Source organism: Amyelois transitella, chromosome 9, assembly GCF_032362555.1.
Source record: "Amyelois transitella isolate CPQ chromosome 9, ilAmyTran1.1, whole genome shotgun sequence".
Taxonomy (NCBI): Eukaryota; Metazoa; Arthropoda; class Insecta; order Lepidoptera; family Pyralidae; genus Amyelois; species Amyelois transitella.
Window position 1 is genome coordinate 9,059,493 of NC_083512.1, and position 18,500 is coordinate 9,077,992.

Genomic DNA, 18,500 nt, shown 5'->3' on the forward strand with positions numbered 1-18,500 from the left:
TGTCACTATTTAAATCTCAATTCTATCAAAAAGCCAAACAGCTGAACGTGGCCTTTCAGTCTTTTCGAGGCTGTTGGCTCTGTCTACTCCGTAAGGGATATAGACCTGATAATATGTATGTTTGTTGTAAGTATATGTATGTCAATATGTATTTACTACATGGGTATAATGTAGAGAAATTCATTTCAGGAAGGATCACCAAAATGTACCTAAGTTGAGTGTCGCCACGAGGGCGTATCGCGCAGGGTTGCCAGTTGCCAAACATATGAAACCTAGTTTACAATTACTTTTTTACCCGACTATGGCGAAGCAAAAAGGAGGCTTATGATTTTGACTTGTATGTATTTATTAAGTCTTAGAATTGTAACTAGATAACAAACATTAATCTTTGAATATCGATTCAAATTGTAGTCAGAATGCGAAATTGGTCTAAAGTTGATTTATAGTAGAATGCAAAAAACGTAACATAGTGTGCCTATCATTGTAGTTCACGTACGTCTCACATCTTTATGTGACATTAGAAATTTCAATAGCTTGTAAACCTTTGACTTATTAAATCGACAACATAAAGTGTTCGGCACTCCCAACACGCATTCTTTTGATAAAAAAAACAAAAAAAAATTCTAACTTCTCTATACAATTCATTCCAAACTATTCAAGAGGCAGCAACCTTGATCTCGGACAAAAGAAAAGTGGAAAGGGAGGGAATGTAGCGATACAGATATCCATCGCGCCGCCACGATGAATAAACAACAGATGTTTATGTCACTCCTCGAGGGCCCCGGGCGCTACATGGCCGGAATTTATAAATAATCAATTCACTATATATTTTTATAGAACAGTATATCTTTTTATAGAAGACTCCAAAAGGAGGCTCGATCCGATTAGTTTTTTTCGTTGAACATCGTCTTCTCCGCGTGTCGTCGTGTCTGTACGAACGAATGCTTGTCATTTTAATCGATTCTTTAGCTGTTTATTTAACGTTGAGAAAAAAGAACAGATGACTCAAAAACTGCTTCAATTTAAATTATACAAACAGCAGAACGTCTTTTCAAGACAGTTGGCCCTGTCTATCCCGTAAGGGATATAAACATTTATATGTATGTATAGAATATAAAAAATCCGTTTACCCTAAAAGTAAGTTTTTAACTTTTTATTTTTTGTACTCACAATATAAAGGTACGAATAAAGAATACTAATAATTAGAAACAAATATCTTGTAATTATACTAACACCCTAAGGATAAAGAAGGAAAATAGGAGACCATGCCCAAAGAGTAGAATATTAGCCACGACATGTGTGTGCATAGAAATTGGAAGAAAGACAAAATAAAAATTAAATTCATTTCATGGCATGTGACTGTACAGTCAGTCAGGTATGCCAGCAATGGGCCAGGTACTCCAGAATTCGGGTGCATGCCAGACATCGACAGAATGGCTTTTGGTAATCTGAACCGTGCGCCCGCATTCTCGGCCGGCTTGTGTGGCCACTGTACTGCAAGCAAACTGTTAAATTGGAGAAGATAATCAAATAATACCACGTAGGGTGAAGTAAAGTTTTAGTAGAAGAGGACAGGTAGAAAGAAAGTACGAGTAGTAGAAACGTTTTCCACTTTTACATTGTCACCTTCATCTGAATGTATAAATTTTCAGTTGCATCTCTAAACGTAACGTTACAAGCCCTCTGCCTAACCAGTATAATATATACGTTTATTTTTAAAGAAACGAAAAAATTACTAACCTCGTCAATTCTAGGTGATTCGAGATTACACAGAGCAACTATCGTTTGATCTCTTAAACATAAAGATTAGATCAAAAAGATAGATTTTTAAGCAAACGCTAGATGCCGTTAGAAGTCTACCTAACGTGGCCTTTTCTTTGTTCTGTAAAATAGGCATTGTGTTACTGAAAGATTTGTTATTTATATCTCGAACCGGCCAAATTAGTTTTTTATACCTAATTTCACAGAGTACTCCGGAACTGCACCGATCCAATTAAAACCTAGCTCGTATTGTTGCCATTAATACACCAGCACTATTTTACGCGAACTGAGAGTTTCTGCTCTTAAATTTTGTAATATGCTAAATTGAATAAGAATTTGCACCGTTTTTGCATAGTACGAGTATTTTATAACGCTGCCTGAGAATCAGTAAATTAGTTTTGCAAATCTAGCTCCGTATAAAATTCAGAGAAATTCAAAGAACTATTACATAGTCATATATGATAGTCATTTTGAATTTAAGATTAGAAAAAGTAAATTTTATATACTTGAACTTACAATTAAATTTTGAGCCCAAACAATTTTGTAGTGCAATAAAAAATCTGAATTTTTCTACAATATGTCCACAACAACTACAAAATCACATAAGTTTATTCTCAAGGGCCGTTTCCGACATGCGCAGATTCCAAGGAACTTTTTCCGAATGATAATTGGTTCACGGATGGCCCAAACCAGAGTCGGTCTATATAATAAACATCTAGATAAATTTTATGAAAGCTATTATCATAATTTTGTATTACGGTTACCTTAATAACCAATAAAAATAATATTGTGACGTCCACTGCGAACGTGGACATCGCGATTATATATATGTATATAAATATGTCAGCACCATCTTTTTAAACATTTTTGTACCACAGTCACATATTTTTACATTTTATAAATACTTATAATAAAAAAATAACTGAATTTATGTACATTTGAATTTCAATTAACAAAAAGAAGTATGACATTTTGTCGCTTCGCTGTTGTGGGCCCACAAGTTGTCTACAGTTAGCTAATCCGGCCCTGACCTGGCACAAAACGGATCAATTTATTATTGCTATATTAGATTTGCAGATCTCGCCGCAAGCTACAGAGATATAGATGTAATAAAGAATAATCTAATAAACGGAATGTATTGCAGACAATAGAAGATGGCACACACAACTGTTCTCTAGATATGCACAAAACAAAATTTGTTTTTTGTGTCATATCTGCTAAGGATCTTCTGCTTTAATTTAAGATTAAACTCTTGTCGGTAAAGTTAAGAGGAGCCTCCTCCATTCATCTCATTTCTCTGTATTTTTTTTAAATAGTGAACATGATTTAAAAAGTGGTAGTTAAGAATAAATTTATAGTAAAAATGTGAATTAGACAAAGGTATGTAGTTTAATCGAATCGGTCAAAACATTGAAGGGAAAGAGATTGAGTGTTCCTATTATTAGTTATCGCACCACAGTTCTATAATACTCATACGCGCATCTGTGTGGGAGAGTCTTAAGGTTTCCTGGAATATGTTTCATATATTATACAAATGTATATCGGATTACCAAACCCACACTTTATGCTATCTTGCTTTGATTATATTGATGTCAATAAGGGATCATAACTGTCAAATATAAGCTTTATGTGTTGTCTGTAAAACTAAGTCTTTTCAAATCTTGAATCAATCTTTCCTATTCAAAGTCATTTTCGAGATATGCAATTACTGTAAAATATTTGGATTTTGTGTTATTTTTGGAAACGCTGACAGTAAAAATTTAAGTGGTCTTATAGATAATAGCCTCTTAACTTAAAATATACGGATAAAGCCATAAAACGACTATAAAATCACAGGTAATATAATACTCTGACAAAGTTATATCTAGAGAAGGATTTGGAGTTAATGGATTTAAAGGCTGACTGTAGGATATAACCGTAAAGGCTCGTCAATAATTCATCATTTAGCGACATTAAATGGATACGAAATTTTCATTTTATTAACTGTAGTTAAAAGCTCTACCGCCCAAAGCTGCCGTGAACAAAAGGACGTGAAAAACATAAAACAAGCCGTAAACAAACAATGGACTGCGTTAATGCTCTCCGGTTTACAAATATCGATATTTGCAGAGCACAAATATTCGTTTTTAAAAACAAAATCTACTAGAAATGGTATGCTGGGATTTAATTTTAATCCTTGAGGTGTTATCGATTCGAAATGTCAGACTCCGTAATAAGGTGTCTCTTTGTGTTTATCGTAGCTCCTAAACTGATTTCAATGCGTTTTTGCTACATTTCCCAGGAATCGCTTTATCGGATTTTTTTTAGTAAAAACCTAAACGTGAATATACTCGTACCTAATTTCAATCGAAGAAGATGGATTTGTAAAAAGAGTATTCTTTAAATGCTCGCGGGCTACATGTATACTATCACGTCAGTTTCTCTCACGGGTTGGACAAAGCTTGAAGTTAAGTCTTGAAAAAGCTCTAAGGCGTCGAGATTCAGAAAATGTCAGAGTGCTACACATGCAGAATTCCAAGTTTTTTGATTGATATTTCTAGCTTGAACTTGCTGTTAAAACCGGAACCATTTATCTTTTGCTAAGAATTTTACGTTTTTTTTTATAAAATATCCTGTAAACTTTCACAGAGTAAATTCGAAGCAGAAGCGCTTATTCTCAATAAACTACCGAATGCATTGAAAACCACGCAGCGTATTCTTGAGGCAGTGATGGTGCATCTAATGGAAAATCCATTTATGCCGCTCCTTTCCTACGAGTAGCAGACATAGAGTAAGAGATGGGTCGTTTTATTAACTGTGGCGGCCTCGAAGTATGGTAGATATAAAAGGTGGCTTTTTGTAACATCGTCCGTATTTTCAGAAGAACTTTAGTACATGGGAAACAACTCGGAATTTTTAGCAGTAGTGAAGTGAGTCCGCGTAAATAGAAAATTCCCGTTAATTTATGTCGTCGTGGGAATTACATGAAATGGTTCCTTAGATTCACCTCCAAGTGCATTTAAGTGCTCTCTAGACCCAGCGGCTTGTATTATAGAAGATAATAAATTTAATTTTGTCTTTCTGTTCTTAGTGGCATTGTCAAATCATTTAATTTGTATGGAGTGTTAACATAAGTCCACCTGTTGTACAATATTTATGTAAAGTGAGATAAAGTTTCAATAACTAAAATATATGTGAAATACACATGGTATTCTTCTGATTATTAGTATTTTATGCAGTTACTGTCACTTCTGGAAACACTTATATCATCGAGCGAAGGACCAATGAACTAGCTATTTTCTTTTCTTATATTGTTGAATTCAAATCTTACTTTTTCAATGTTTTCGTTCTATTGTTGGTTCATGCAAACCTACTATAGAAGGTTCCAGGTTATTGTCGACAAGGGAAGACTGAAAATATTAAAAATAAATTCAAAGCAGCTAGTTACGGACCTTTGTGCAATCCGTTTCATTTGGAATTCTCCGTTTGTTTCAAGAAAACGAGCCTCTGGGATTTAAAAACATTACTTTAATCAACCCGTCAGGGATTCACAAAGAATGCCACGACATCGAGAACTCTTTGTAGAATTAATGATAAAGCAATTCCTTTCTGTCTGCGACAAACTAAACGAACGGACAGACCGCATATTGTATTAATAACGGCCACTAATCTGAAATACTGTTCGTGCTGACGACGCGAAATCCTCTTATTCTTGCAGTCGGCTAATAAGCATTCGAGCTACCTTCATTAAGCCAAGCCACAAGAAGCTATTGATTTTACTCAACTCTAATAAAGGTATTTTTTTTCTTTAAAATGGCGTCCGTAAGAAGCCTTACTATCCCCTTCTATCTGCTCGTAAGTCCCTGGTCGCTGCAATTAATACGGTTCGTAAAAATTAATTCCATAAAGCATTCAGCGTTATGTTGATTCAGCGGAAAATGTGAATCACATCAATATATCAGAAGTGCTCAAAGGTTATTTATTTTAAGGTAAATAAAGTTGCTTCCTTGAAGCCCCATTTAACTTCAAATGGAAACCTAATGAAGAAATGAATTTGACGAAGTCTTGTCGGTAATTTTCAAGAACTCTGAGGTTTATTTGGCAATATTTTTGTGTCGTTTCATGGCTTACTACGTTTTTACGTATTTTCCTTTAAGAGGCGTAAACAAACAAACAATGAATTACTTTTAGTAAAGCATCAAAAATGTCTAATGGATGTGTCAGGCAGGCATCTGACATAAAAATTTTCAAATCCTAAGAATATTTACGTACAAATTAAACTTATTTTTTATTGAAAAATTTCTAACAAGTTAGAAGAAGTTTAGTGATAGATGAGAACATACAACATTTATATACTCGTATACCTAGGTAATTATTTCATGCGATGTTCATTATTGATTCACTTAGAAAACCGGTATATAACTGAAACTATACAACAAAAGATTAATATTTTGTACATTCATGAATATATTCAGCTTGAAATCATTTGAAATAGACTGAATTGTGTTTGAAAGCGATGTAAAACGTTTTCGTTCAATATCCCGGGTTTACGGGCGCTGGCCGAGTTATCCTTACTCCAGTATTAGAGCCATAACTCTACGGGATTCTCTCAGACAACATTTACATGCTTCACCAATATTGTTTGGTTTTAGAATCTGTTCTGTTTTTGAAACTTCCGAATGTGTTTTGTTTGTATGATCTTAATATTGTTTTGTTCTGGATCTAACTTCTAATATTCTTAGCCATCCAGATGAATTTATTTATTTATGTACATAAAATTATATACAGTAATTGTAGTACAAAGTTGTTATTTATTTTAATAGAAATCTCTTCCAGTAGACGTTGACACTGAACGTTAAGTATGTACATATATCAGCTTAGAGGTAAAGGCAATATGAATGTTTGTATGTAATGTATTAACGAATTTTTACATGTTACTAATAATTTCATTAAAACTTTGTTAAGCTTTGCTTATGAAAATCACTTTAAAGCAAAACAATTTATTATACGAAAAAAAACACAATTTTTAATAGCTATTAAACTGTTGTACTACTCGTAACCTTCTTATATTTAACCTACGGCACATACAAGTATCTTTGAACGTCAAAGCTGTATGTATTGCCGGCACCGTCCTTGTAAAGACACGTGAAGAATGGCTTCAGGATTAAATTTTAAAAGTTATTTACCACTCGCTCGTGGTTACGTGTGAAATGGCTGTTGTAAGTGGATTGAGCGGCTTAGTCACGTCTCGTCCCAGCACTAGCTGCCTTCTAGAGTCTATGATAGTGTTCTACTAATGCACTTTGAATGTCGCGAGCGTTTTAATATTTTTAAACGATATGAAAATTGATTTATAGTGCCAGGTTTTTATTGGTCTTATAAAGAACATAAGATCCCTGTATAATGGACAGGTACATGTACTTTTTCCTGTTTAGTCCTATTATAATTGCTATTCCTCTATGTTATGCCTCGTTAGCTCTAATTTTGGATTGACTTTTTACTAATAATTTTTTTAGGAATAGTTTATCGGAGTCCTATAGTTTATGTCAAAGAACGAAATATCAACACCCTTAATGTTAATTTATTGATTGGATGGTCTATTCTTAGAGTATACGGTATATAAGTATAAGATCTATCTTATAAAGTCAAATTAAAATTTTATAACTCGCGGTTTCTAGCAAACTAGTATCATATCAATATACTAGTAGCATAAGCAAAGCAGTAAATTCCTAGCACTTCTACTAAGCAAGTAGTAGACTTGAGTTATCCCAGCTACTTTCATGTTAAAGATTATTTTGAAGATGATGCGGCTTTTTCTTCTTATCATATGTCAACATACATTAGAATAGAAAGTCATACATTAAGAATATGAGTTTGACTTAATTGATGCTTCACTATCACTATACGTTAAGAGAACGTTATTGAACAGTTTATATAAATATTATTCTACGAGCCCATTTCACAAGTTACAGGGCACGCGTGCGGGTAGGGGGAGTGAATAATTTTTCGCGCCATTTGCCGCTGGACGTGAGATCACGTATGCACCGTCAGTGCGCAAGGACGTGCTACTGAGAGTCGATGCAGAAGACTGCATATTTTTTCTAAAAAAAAAGGGTCCAAGTTTGAAATATTTAAATGAAACTGGTTGAGCTATATTGTTTTAATACACATGATGATGCCCAACCAAACACACCTGTCTTTGATAATGTCAAGTCAATAATAAATAGAACGAAGACATAACAGTACCAAAATAAAACAGTAACAGATATTCAAAGAAATATATCTTCACAGATACCTCCCGTAGACAATACAAAGTATAATGAAGTATCGCGTTGCCGTCTTTTGTAGAAATATAGTTCTTTATTTAGCTTTTCTTGGGAAAATTTATTCTATTGAGCACAGAAGAAAAATTATACCAGAAAGTTTGAATATTCGTGCAGTAGCGAAATATCTTTTACCATTTTACTTGTTTTAGTGACTGTTTTTTTTTCTTTTTTGATCAAGCACATTGATTAGGCAATAAATATTTAGTTTATAAAATTAATTGAAGCTATATTCAATTCCAATTCCATTAAGCTATATAACAGTTTATCGTGCAAAAGATATAAAGTATCATGTTTATAAAACACATTAAGATAATTATGAACATGTTATGTTTATGTCAAACCGACGCGAGTAAAGTTCCGACAATGTATTTATTACCCTGAATAAATAATCAAATCCAAAACTTGATTCCTAAGTACCTACATGAAAAGCAAAATGCAATTAAAGTAATTCCTAACAACCGCTTACATAAACATTTGAACTACTAAACTCGTAAAAATAAAGAATAGAAAAATACTGTTCAATACTTTGTTTGTGAAGCTTCAAATTCAAAGCTCGACTGTACGGGCGTTTTATTGAATTGAAATAAATAAAATGCAGTGCTGTTATCCATTCAATACAAAAGGTATATGAAGTAGTAATACGCAACTACACAAATATGAGAAATGGTGTCGAGCGCGGGGACGCGCGGGCTTTTTGTAAATTTCCAATCACACTTTTTGTGATGCGCTATTGATATTGCTTTTTCTGAAAACATTTTTAATTAATATTAAAATTTTCCAATTTATTATATGGCTATTTATTATAAATGCACCACTCTTAGACTCGTATGTGTAAGTAATTTGTTATATTCTTATTCAATTTTATGGTACTTCTTATAAAAGGTGGTTAGTGTCACCGTGGCGGCACAAGTTGAGACTACAACTAAAATTTAATTAGGCTAAGATGCTCATTATTAGGGAAGGAGCAAGTTACTATCGCTCCATAACCATCCCTCGAGTACAATTGCATAAGAACACATGCACATAACGTAAGTTGAAGTTAGAGCGACGTAACGCGCCACTAAGCCAGGGTGGCAGCGTAATCTAGACACTTCTAAATCTAGCCGTCTAGACCCATACGAGAAATCTCAGTGGGAGTCTTACGGGGAATATATAGCCCCTGATTTTCCAATTAGGTGCAACTAGAAGGTCATATTTCTGTTGGGGCTGCTAAATTACCACTCGAGGGACTTTATATTGGCGTCTGTAACGGTATTCCAGCAAGTTCGGCGTGGCTATTAATACAAGATGTTGGGTGAATTATGTTGATTGGCGTGGCTAAACGGCACCTAGGCACTGGATTTAAATAATGACGCAATTTGGTTGTTTTGAACAGGATTATACACAGAGCTAAATAATGAATGTCTGGATTATGTCTAAATTTGTTTGTAGTTTGCATTATTGATCATATTCAATTTAAATTAATGTCTTATGTTATTGAATCTGAATTAATAATCTTAATTTTGCATTATATAGCTTTGTAGGGATCATGAAAAGTGGATGTAGAGAGATGTAGTCTTTGTCCAGTCTCTGTGAAAGAGGCGTGTTTTATGAGGTTTTAAGCATACAATTAGGATCCCGACCTTTCTTTGAAGTGATAAAAACGTCAATAGTTATAGATGTTCAATTTCCCTGTCACATATATATTGCCCATCCACAAGAGACTGCGTGACAACAGCTAATGACATATCCTATCAGTTGTGCACAACACGCGAGCTTCTGAATCAACATTTGATTACTTCATAAATAAAAAGCTAATTCCATTTACTTGCACTTCACTTGGATTGTATTTAAGCACGAAGTATGCAATTTGTTTTTATTGCGAGAATGTAATTTAGTATGTTGTTAGTAATAGCTATCTGGTTAACAGCTATTGATTTTTATCTTGTTAAGTATAATGTTGCACACATTGAAAAGTTGATGAAATATAAAATCAAATGATTTTCGGAAGAAGACAATTTGTATTATTCAAAAATTGTTGTGTAGCTGAAAAATAATGATGTAACTTTATACATTTGTAATTTGTACTAAGTTAATAAAATTTCAAGGTACGCATTTTTTGTATAAAAATATTAAAAGATCATCAATCAGTGAGATTTATTGGAAGTTTAGCGTTCCGGAAATTTTAATTAAAATACAAAGTACTGAGTTTATAAAATATCAAGAGCATAAATGTGAAGGTGTAGCGTTTCGTACTCGAGTAATGTAAAGACAGCATTAAACTAAACTATCCCAATTCCAGCTCATCTATCTATGAAATAAATTCATCATCAAGTTATTTTGCTATCCATGAGGTATACCTTCCGTTACATAGTTATGACTTTCGAGACTTGTAATTCAACTAAGGTTCTAACTCTGACGAGAGTCTGAGAGGGAGAGAGATTATCTCTTCTTCATTTTCCATATTTTGCGTCCGAAGCTGTAATGATATTTTTATGCTAATGGCTGGTCTCACCTGCCACTCGTTTTTATCTACGTAATTTATGCGAATATCGGTACAAATATGTATATTAAGCCAATTATTTATATGTTTCGATTGTTTCCTTTATCATATTGGAAAACTCAGACAATACTTAAATACTGGTTGATTGGTAGAGAATGCCAAACGGCATTAAGTCCGCCTTTTGTACATTTATTTTTGTGAAATAAAGTTTTAAATAAATACTTATGTATTCAAGATGTACCTACGTATTGATTACATTATAGTATGAAATATTATGATACATAATCTATCGTATATCCGTTATTTATTTACACATTTACAACTTGTACTTTTGATTCGAAGAATAGGTTAGCAAAAGTTATCGTAGTAATAGCTACTGCCATAATACGGCTGATGTTGTTGCCTCAGTGGTACTATAGTATGGTACAGTACTATAGTTACATACATTTACGAGTAGGTACAAAATTTTATCATGGATTGCAATCGTCAACCAAGCGACGACATGATTGAAAAAGTTAATTTCCTATTTTAATATTAAACGTGGATGAACGGACTTGAATCATTTAAAAATCTGTTGAAAATGTTGCAGCATCGTGGCATATTTAAATGCATTTCGTTGCTAACGAAAATAAATTGGGACACAGATGACATCGACGATGCAGTCGCCAGCGCACTACAACTCAATTCATGACAATATTTATTTTAACCGCACGTAAAGCTGTCAATCCATTGCTATTTAGCTACGTAAGATTAGTTTTCGCCACTGGGCAAAAACATATCATGATATACTTAATTTCTTATGTCATGATGTCACTCAACATGCGGCATTCTACTTCGCAATACAAAGTTTAAGAAATTACATTTTGGCCTACACCAAAAAAAATGTTTACGGTCCGGTCTCATTACCAAAAATGTATCTTTATGGTATTCCCATTTGGATCTTAAAGTCATCTAATCTTATGCGTCGAAGCTCTAGCTTACTTTTCCTGACTATAACCCGCTTCGTTAACCTGGCTGTTAGCACTTGAGATTTAACATTAATTTTATTGACCCAAATGGTTCATATTCTTTTCGTTGCGTGGAGCTTAGCATATCCAGAAGTGGAATTATAGCTTTATCATGTAATTTCCTCGTTTCCAGAACGTTTTTACAGTCGTTGGAAAACATTATCGCTTTGATAATTAATATAAAATGTTTGGTTTGATCTCGTCCATTAACGTCAGCCGCTCGTTGTGCAATCAGGAAATAAATGTGAGAAATATTGTGTGAATTCTAGTGAAATGATCTGAATTTACCAAACAGTATTTATATTTTTGAGTGTTCTCTCCTTTGAGCGTAACTTGACGCCCGATTTGTATGCGTCGTCGTGACTCGATTTAAAACGAATGAGAATGTCTTACATATTTCTACTTTCTAGACTGCGATAAAAGGAGGGTTATGTTTTCTTTGAAACGATATTGAGAGATTATGAGGATAACGGTACGCCGATAGGTTTTTGACTGACTCAATTATAACAAAGTACCTAATATCTAGTATAGATAAGTTTGGGTTATTACTTATTTTTGTATAAAAAGGTATTTATCAAAAATGCCGTGTGGATGCCGGTGATGCTTAGGAATACGACCATTCCATTTCTTTCCTCGAACTCTCGACTTCAAGGGCACACACCTCTGAAAAAGTGAAGCCTCTTCTTTCAGCTTATCTTACGAATCGAACATACGTTTCGAGTCTTTCCGAGACTGACTGCCCCTCGAGGGTTCAGGAGGCGATATACTTATATATGTATAAAAAAATTAATCTAGATATACTTGTTTCAGGGCTATCGCTGTCCCCATTCGTGCGGCACTGGCAGCCGGCTGCGTACGCGCCGCTGTCGGAACGCCGCGCGCGCCGCTCCACGCCCCCGCGACCTACAGCACCCCCGCTCAAACTCACATTCAGAGCACATAACAGGTAATTTGGATTGTTGAGTGTCTGACAATTATATTTGTAATTACTGGATAAAGGTTAATGCAGAAATTTGTATTGAGAGAGTCTATGGTTCCATGGTTATCAATCAATCAATTGTTTATTTGCATGAATACAACATTAGGTAAGGGTGCACTTAATATTATTAAAAGTAGAGATGCGGTAAGAGAGGTACCTTTCATTAGAAACTGTGGTTGCGTTGAAGATACCGTATATAAGTAATTTTTTTGTTCCTTATAGTCGTTTTCATTTATAGACATTCGCACAAGAAGACAAAGCCAAAGATTACTTTTCTACTCTACAACACAGCCATGCTTCAACATTTCTATTCGATTAACCCTTAAAAGACTCGTACAAAGCCTAACTTCCATCCATACCTTGATGGCTTCAATTGGATCTATCTAGTTCTACAATTGCGGGCCCGAGACAGGATAAAAAGAGGATTGGCTGCAATTTAGACCGAGTACATTGTTCGTCGGACACACCGAACTATCCAGAAGCTATAAACTTGACACACGACCGGTACCGGTAAATGTTTAAGGTTAGATTAAATTCCAGCTATGTTAGTAGAATTAATTTTCTCGATTAATTTGACATCCAAATGATGAACTATTAGTAGATAAATCGGTTCACATTGTTATTGAAATGAATAAAAATTTAGAAATTCTATTTTAAATATATATGTACATACATAACAATATGAAGCAAGTGTTTGGGGGTTTAGAAGACCATGTATTTTTTTTAATTCAGACTTTTGGCATATTATATATAACATTTTATAAATTATACTATCAAAAAGAATAAAAAATAAGACCTACTCGGTGAGTAAAGGTTTACTATAAGCAGCTCCACCGACGCAAAAATAAAAATCTCGTGCTTTCTGTTTTTGAGGGAATTGGGAGATATACATATATACTACGCTCAGTAGTTTGTCAGTTAATCAGTCTATCACTCAGAAACGCGGGTTATTTTAAATAATATTTATTGGAGATGTTTGATAAACAAGGAACAACTCCTATTTTGATAGGTATCAAAATGAGCAAATGGGACACCTCTGGCAATAGATGCGTCTGTCACGAGGAAATCGAATATTCCAGACTAATCTACTTGATGGCTCTGACTGGTCGAAGCATAACCGTGTGTATGGTTGCGGCATAAAATAAAGAGGTTAAGAAGGAGTAATACTGCACTTATTTTTATTTAAGTTTGAAAATCAGTAATATTTAAAAAGAATGGAGAAATATGTCAAAATGGTGTTTGTATATATACAAACATATGTCTTCAATAATTTGTCGTAGGCAGTAATGCATTCTTTCATTATTTCTTAGTGTATCTGTATCGTTGCCCTGTGCAACCACTAGCAAAGTTATTTATTTGGTTTATATATGCATTACAAATATAATCGTCACTTCTGTATTATTTATATTTGGCGCTCACTGTTACCCATTTCCTTAATTAAAATAGCCACGATTGGGTCCAATAGGACTACTCATGGGTTTACTTGCATTAATCGGATGTGCCACGGTAACGATACGCGTTCGAATCAATCGCTCCAGCACGCGAGGATGTATACTTTTGATGGACTTTTCATGGATCTTTTATTTTACGGTGGGTGAATATTTTAGCCGATTCGCCCTGAATCAGTCGTCATCGATAACGAAAGAAATGCACGATGCTATTGGTTTTCACTTTGTAAAAAAATGTCGTTTCGCTTTTTTGGTAACACAGAGACAATGTTATGATCTGCACTTTCCACCGCTGTTCTTCTAATCCTGAAGTCCGTTTCGGACATTTATCTTTCCAAGATAAGGTAAATTGTCTATTATTGTCCATAGAGAGTAAGAACAGATAATACCTAACAACTTTTTTTTGCTATATTGTTTTCCTTGAGACCCTAAACAATAAAAAAAACTGTTAATATCAAAAACCTTTTACGAAAAAGTAATATTTGTTTCTAATATCTTGTCTTCTTATTTAGTAGTCAATATAACGATAGCTATACCATCAGGGTTGCAAATAAAATGGCAATTTTCTGAAGCAGGAAGTGAGCAATAGTCTGTCTGCACGCGGCCGTTTACTAAGGAGTTTCTATTTAAAGAGCTAGTCAGGACTCGTTCAAACCGGTTGTAATTCTGTTCCATTACAAAAAATACAATAGTTCTTAAATACATAAAATCTTAATAGAAAAATTACGAAAATTTCTTACTCATAAAATAACTAACGAATTAAATTTATCAACAAAATTTTCAGAACTTCCAACTCTGTAATCCAACACTTGCCGTAAAGTTGATTAAAATCGCCACCTGTTAATAATTGCAAATTCGCTTCAAATTGAGGGAAATAGCTTTAGCGACGATTCTAACCCAAATTGCAGTAGAATGGCGGTGGTGTAACGGGGCTATATAATTTTACGAGAATAGGTCACACCACAGGCCAATCATCGAATAATGCAACATTTATATACTGAATGCTTTAATGCATTTAAAGGACATTGACTACTGTCCAACTAGTTGTGTCTCGCACATTGTCGAGGTCCCAGTACTTCAGTGATATTTCAAAATCAAAAAATCACATTCAATAGGACAAAACAAAATCAATCAATTTATTAAGTATTGTTATCATTTATGTGTCAAATTTGTTCATTCTTCGAAAACATATAGCGATATATAGCGATCAATTTAAAACGACCAGCGCTACACTACAATGCTTGCGAGCGTCTAAGTTTTTCTTAATCACTTAAATTCTCGGCCTAAACTCGACATTAATCCGAAACAACGTTCAAAGTGAGTTTAAAACGGCTTTCCTTGTGTACATTTGTTTTATCAACACGTCGAGTACACACCAGCCAATTAACTCGGAGGAATTAAAACTGGGATATGGGATTATGTTTTCTGAGAACTAATTTCGGTATTGAGACTGACATTTTGTAATACACGTTAGGTTCATCATTCTGTATTTATGTATGTTTTGTCTTGTTTTCTATATCTGTAAGGAACGAACATGAATCTCTTCGAAAAATAGACGCTGTGTTATTGAGGTCCCGCTACGTGACTTCGGAACGCCTTGTGCCGTGTTAACTTGTACCAGAGAGTTGATACTTGAGAACTACATATAAAAAATAATAACACGTAGCTCAAAGAAACACAATCAGCGTGAGCTATCTGACTCAAAACAATAATATCAAAATGAATAAACCGATATCTTAATCTGGTTCCCACTCCCATCCCATGTGAAAGATTATTACGAAAATATCATCTTAATTAACTTTATTTTATTAATTTATCATCTTGGTTGTTTATCTATATAAGTATTTATTATAAAAATATAGTATCATACAGTTAGTATCTCGTAACACAAGTCTAGAACTTACTTCGAGGCTAACTCAATCAGTGTAATTTGTCTCGTATATATTTATTTATCATTGCAATGTCCATTTTTCGTAATGTGTCCCTATTTGGGGCACATCATTAAGTTACATGTTTAAGTAATTAAAAGTATGAAATGGTAAATTTTAAATACAGTTTAAAAAAAATATTAAAGCACATAAGTTACAAAAACATGACAGCCAATGTGGTGTGTCTCCATGGTTTTGTACTTGTACCTTCGTGTATCTAAAACCAGTAATTTAAATTTATCTTTGGAATCTTAAATAAAATTAACATCGTAATTAATCATTTTCCCATGATTTTTCTCAGCAATATCTTTGTTCCGCTGGTCCATTAGGATAATTGTGGTCCCCTCCTATGTCTGATAGGTTTATAAGATAACATTGTTATGTACAGTTAATTATGTAAGGGCAGAATGATTGATTGCAAGGATCCATTATGAGTAGCAACCCCTAATTCGATAAGGAAAGTTTTAAATGAAGTCAAAAAAATATAAAAAAACCTGTAAGTGCGGGATATTTCAGCGGTTGTCTTAGCTTATATTATACTTATTCGATTCGGGATGTGTTGATGCACTGTTCGTTCTTTTGTCGCCTCCTACGTTTCTATCCACGAGTAACTCTTAATGACTAGTTTCAAAGACTAAGTAACTAAGTTTTATTAGTTAATACATACATATAATCATGTCTATATCCCTTGCGGGGTAGACAGAGCCAACAGTCTTGAAAAGATTCTTCTTTTAGGCGATGGGGTAGCAACCTGTCACTATTTGAATCGTTTTAAAAAAAAAAAAGTAAAAAAATTTTTGTTTAGCGAATCGTGTATGCATCGTCGCTTTCAAATTAAAGCTTTGGTAACATTGTACCGGATAAGCGGTGATTATCTTCCTATCAACTTTTGTTGGGAAATTAAATATTAATTAATTTTCCGGATTAATGAAATTAACGTTATGTGTTGCTAGGTTGTTTACTTTATACTAAATTATTTTAATTTAGTGTATAAAATAAAAATAACATATTGTAAAAAATCCCGACTGATTGTTGTGTAAAGTAACACTTGCAAGGTTAAGACAAGTCGATTACCGTATGAATCATCGAAATTGGTCAAGCCGTTTAGTTTAGGAACAAATATACATACATAGACTCATAAACACATTACCCTCCTTTGCAGTCGGGTAACAAAGGCATTTGAGTAATTTATTCCCATATATTGTATAATATATAAAATTTTGTGACTATAATAATTACCAAGAAAATATATTAAATCGATGTTACATAAATATGACAATTATTTATGAATTAACGAATTATAAGCCAAAGCACGTGTAAGCGCCTAGGCGTAAATTATCAATTTACGCCTAGGCGTAAAATTTAATTTTCAAGTGTAAAATTCCACCCGGGAAATCATTTTATATTTTACTTACAAATTCGACTTCCCTGGAATGACCAAGATAACTTTACGGTTTTAATTTCCACTTAATAGCGTAATTTGCAGATAAATTAAGTGGTCGGTGCTTCTTAAAATTGAGGCAAAATTTAGTTCTCAAAATGGCTTCTCGTTGATTTTATGATTGCAGTCGTAAGCAATTTTCTCAAATTCTATTTGTGTCCGCTGGAATTGTTGTGACGATTCTTAAACAATTTGCAACATTAAATAAAATGAATGAAACAGAATTAAGATAAAATCTTATTTAGAATGTCTGTCCATGCCTTGATGAAAAAGGCGCCTAAATAAAATATCTTCGTTTTAAATTACAAACACTATTTGGTTGGCAGTATTAAATTCTCTTTGTGACAAGATAAAGGCCGGAGATAATTGTATAAAACGGCAGGTGAAATTCGTTCAACCTCTAACATTTGACCTGAATCTCATTGAAACATAGTTTTAGAGATTGCCCGTGTGTAACTTTGCCGGCACATATGCGACTTACTGAAATTCAATTAAATTTCCCGATAAACTGTAATAAATAGTGCAATTTCTCACTGCCGTAGCGGTGCTACGGGCTTCGGGCCGCTTTTCGTAGCAGATTCGTAGCAGTTGCCTACGACGTAGCACTGTTCGTTATTTACGGTTATTTCTTTGCAATTTCGTTCATCGAAATAAATTAAGATATACGTATTTAATTATTTTTGAAACCTTTTCGATGCTTGTAAAATAAAAGAAATTCTGTTGTATCGGAATGATTAAAGATACTGTACATATCATTTGTATGTTATAATGCTGTTTTATTTTTTAAATTATCCTTTGATTCTCTTTGAGATTTTATGGACTAATTGTTAATGTTTTTAGCAATTGTATCTCTAATTCTCCATTCATATAAAAAAATTAAGTAGTATTATTCGAAATTTACATCACAAATATTCACATATACATATGAAAAATATATAAATATGAGTTTTACATTAGCATTACATATTTAAGCGGCATCTTTGCGTCACGTCCCGCAGGAGCGGTGTGAGACAAAGGGCAGAGGTGTTTAAATTTAGATTAGGCGTCACATCAAAGAGGCCAAGGCGCGATGCGACACATCCCGCGCAAAATTACGTGGATACAAAATTTAATATTATACTATTTTCAAATTATGAACCTACCTCAAAC

The 18,500-nt window shown here is 33.7% G+C and overlaps 1 protein-coding gene across 1 annotated transcript in view; it reads left to right on the plus strand.

Moving 5' to 3' along the window:
- The window catches only part of LOC106142860 (uncharacterized), a 125,355-nt gene that overhangs the window by 82,695 nt on the left and 24,160 nt on the right, over positions 1 to 18,500 (plus strand). Inside the window, exon 2 of the mRNA XM_013344781.2 lies at positions 12,366 to 12,501. Within this exon, the coding sequence (XP_013200235.2) occupies positions 12,366 to 12,501 (136 nt within the window). The remainder of the gene's footprint in view (positions 1 to 12,365; positions 12,502 to 18,500) is intronic.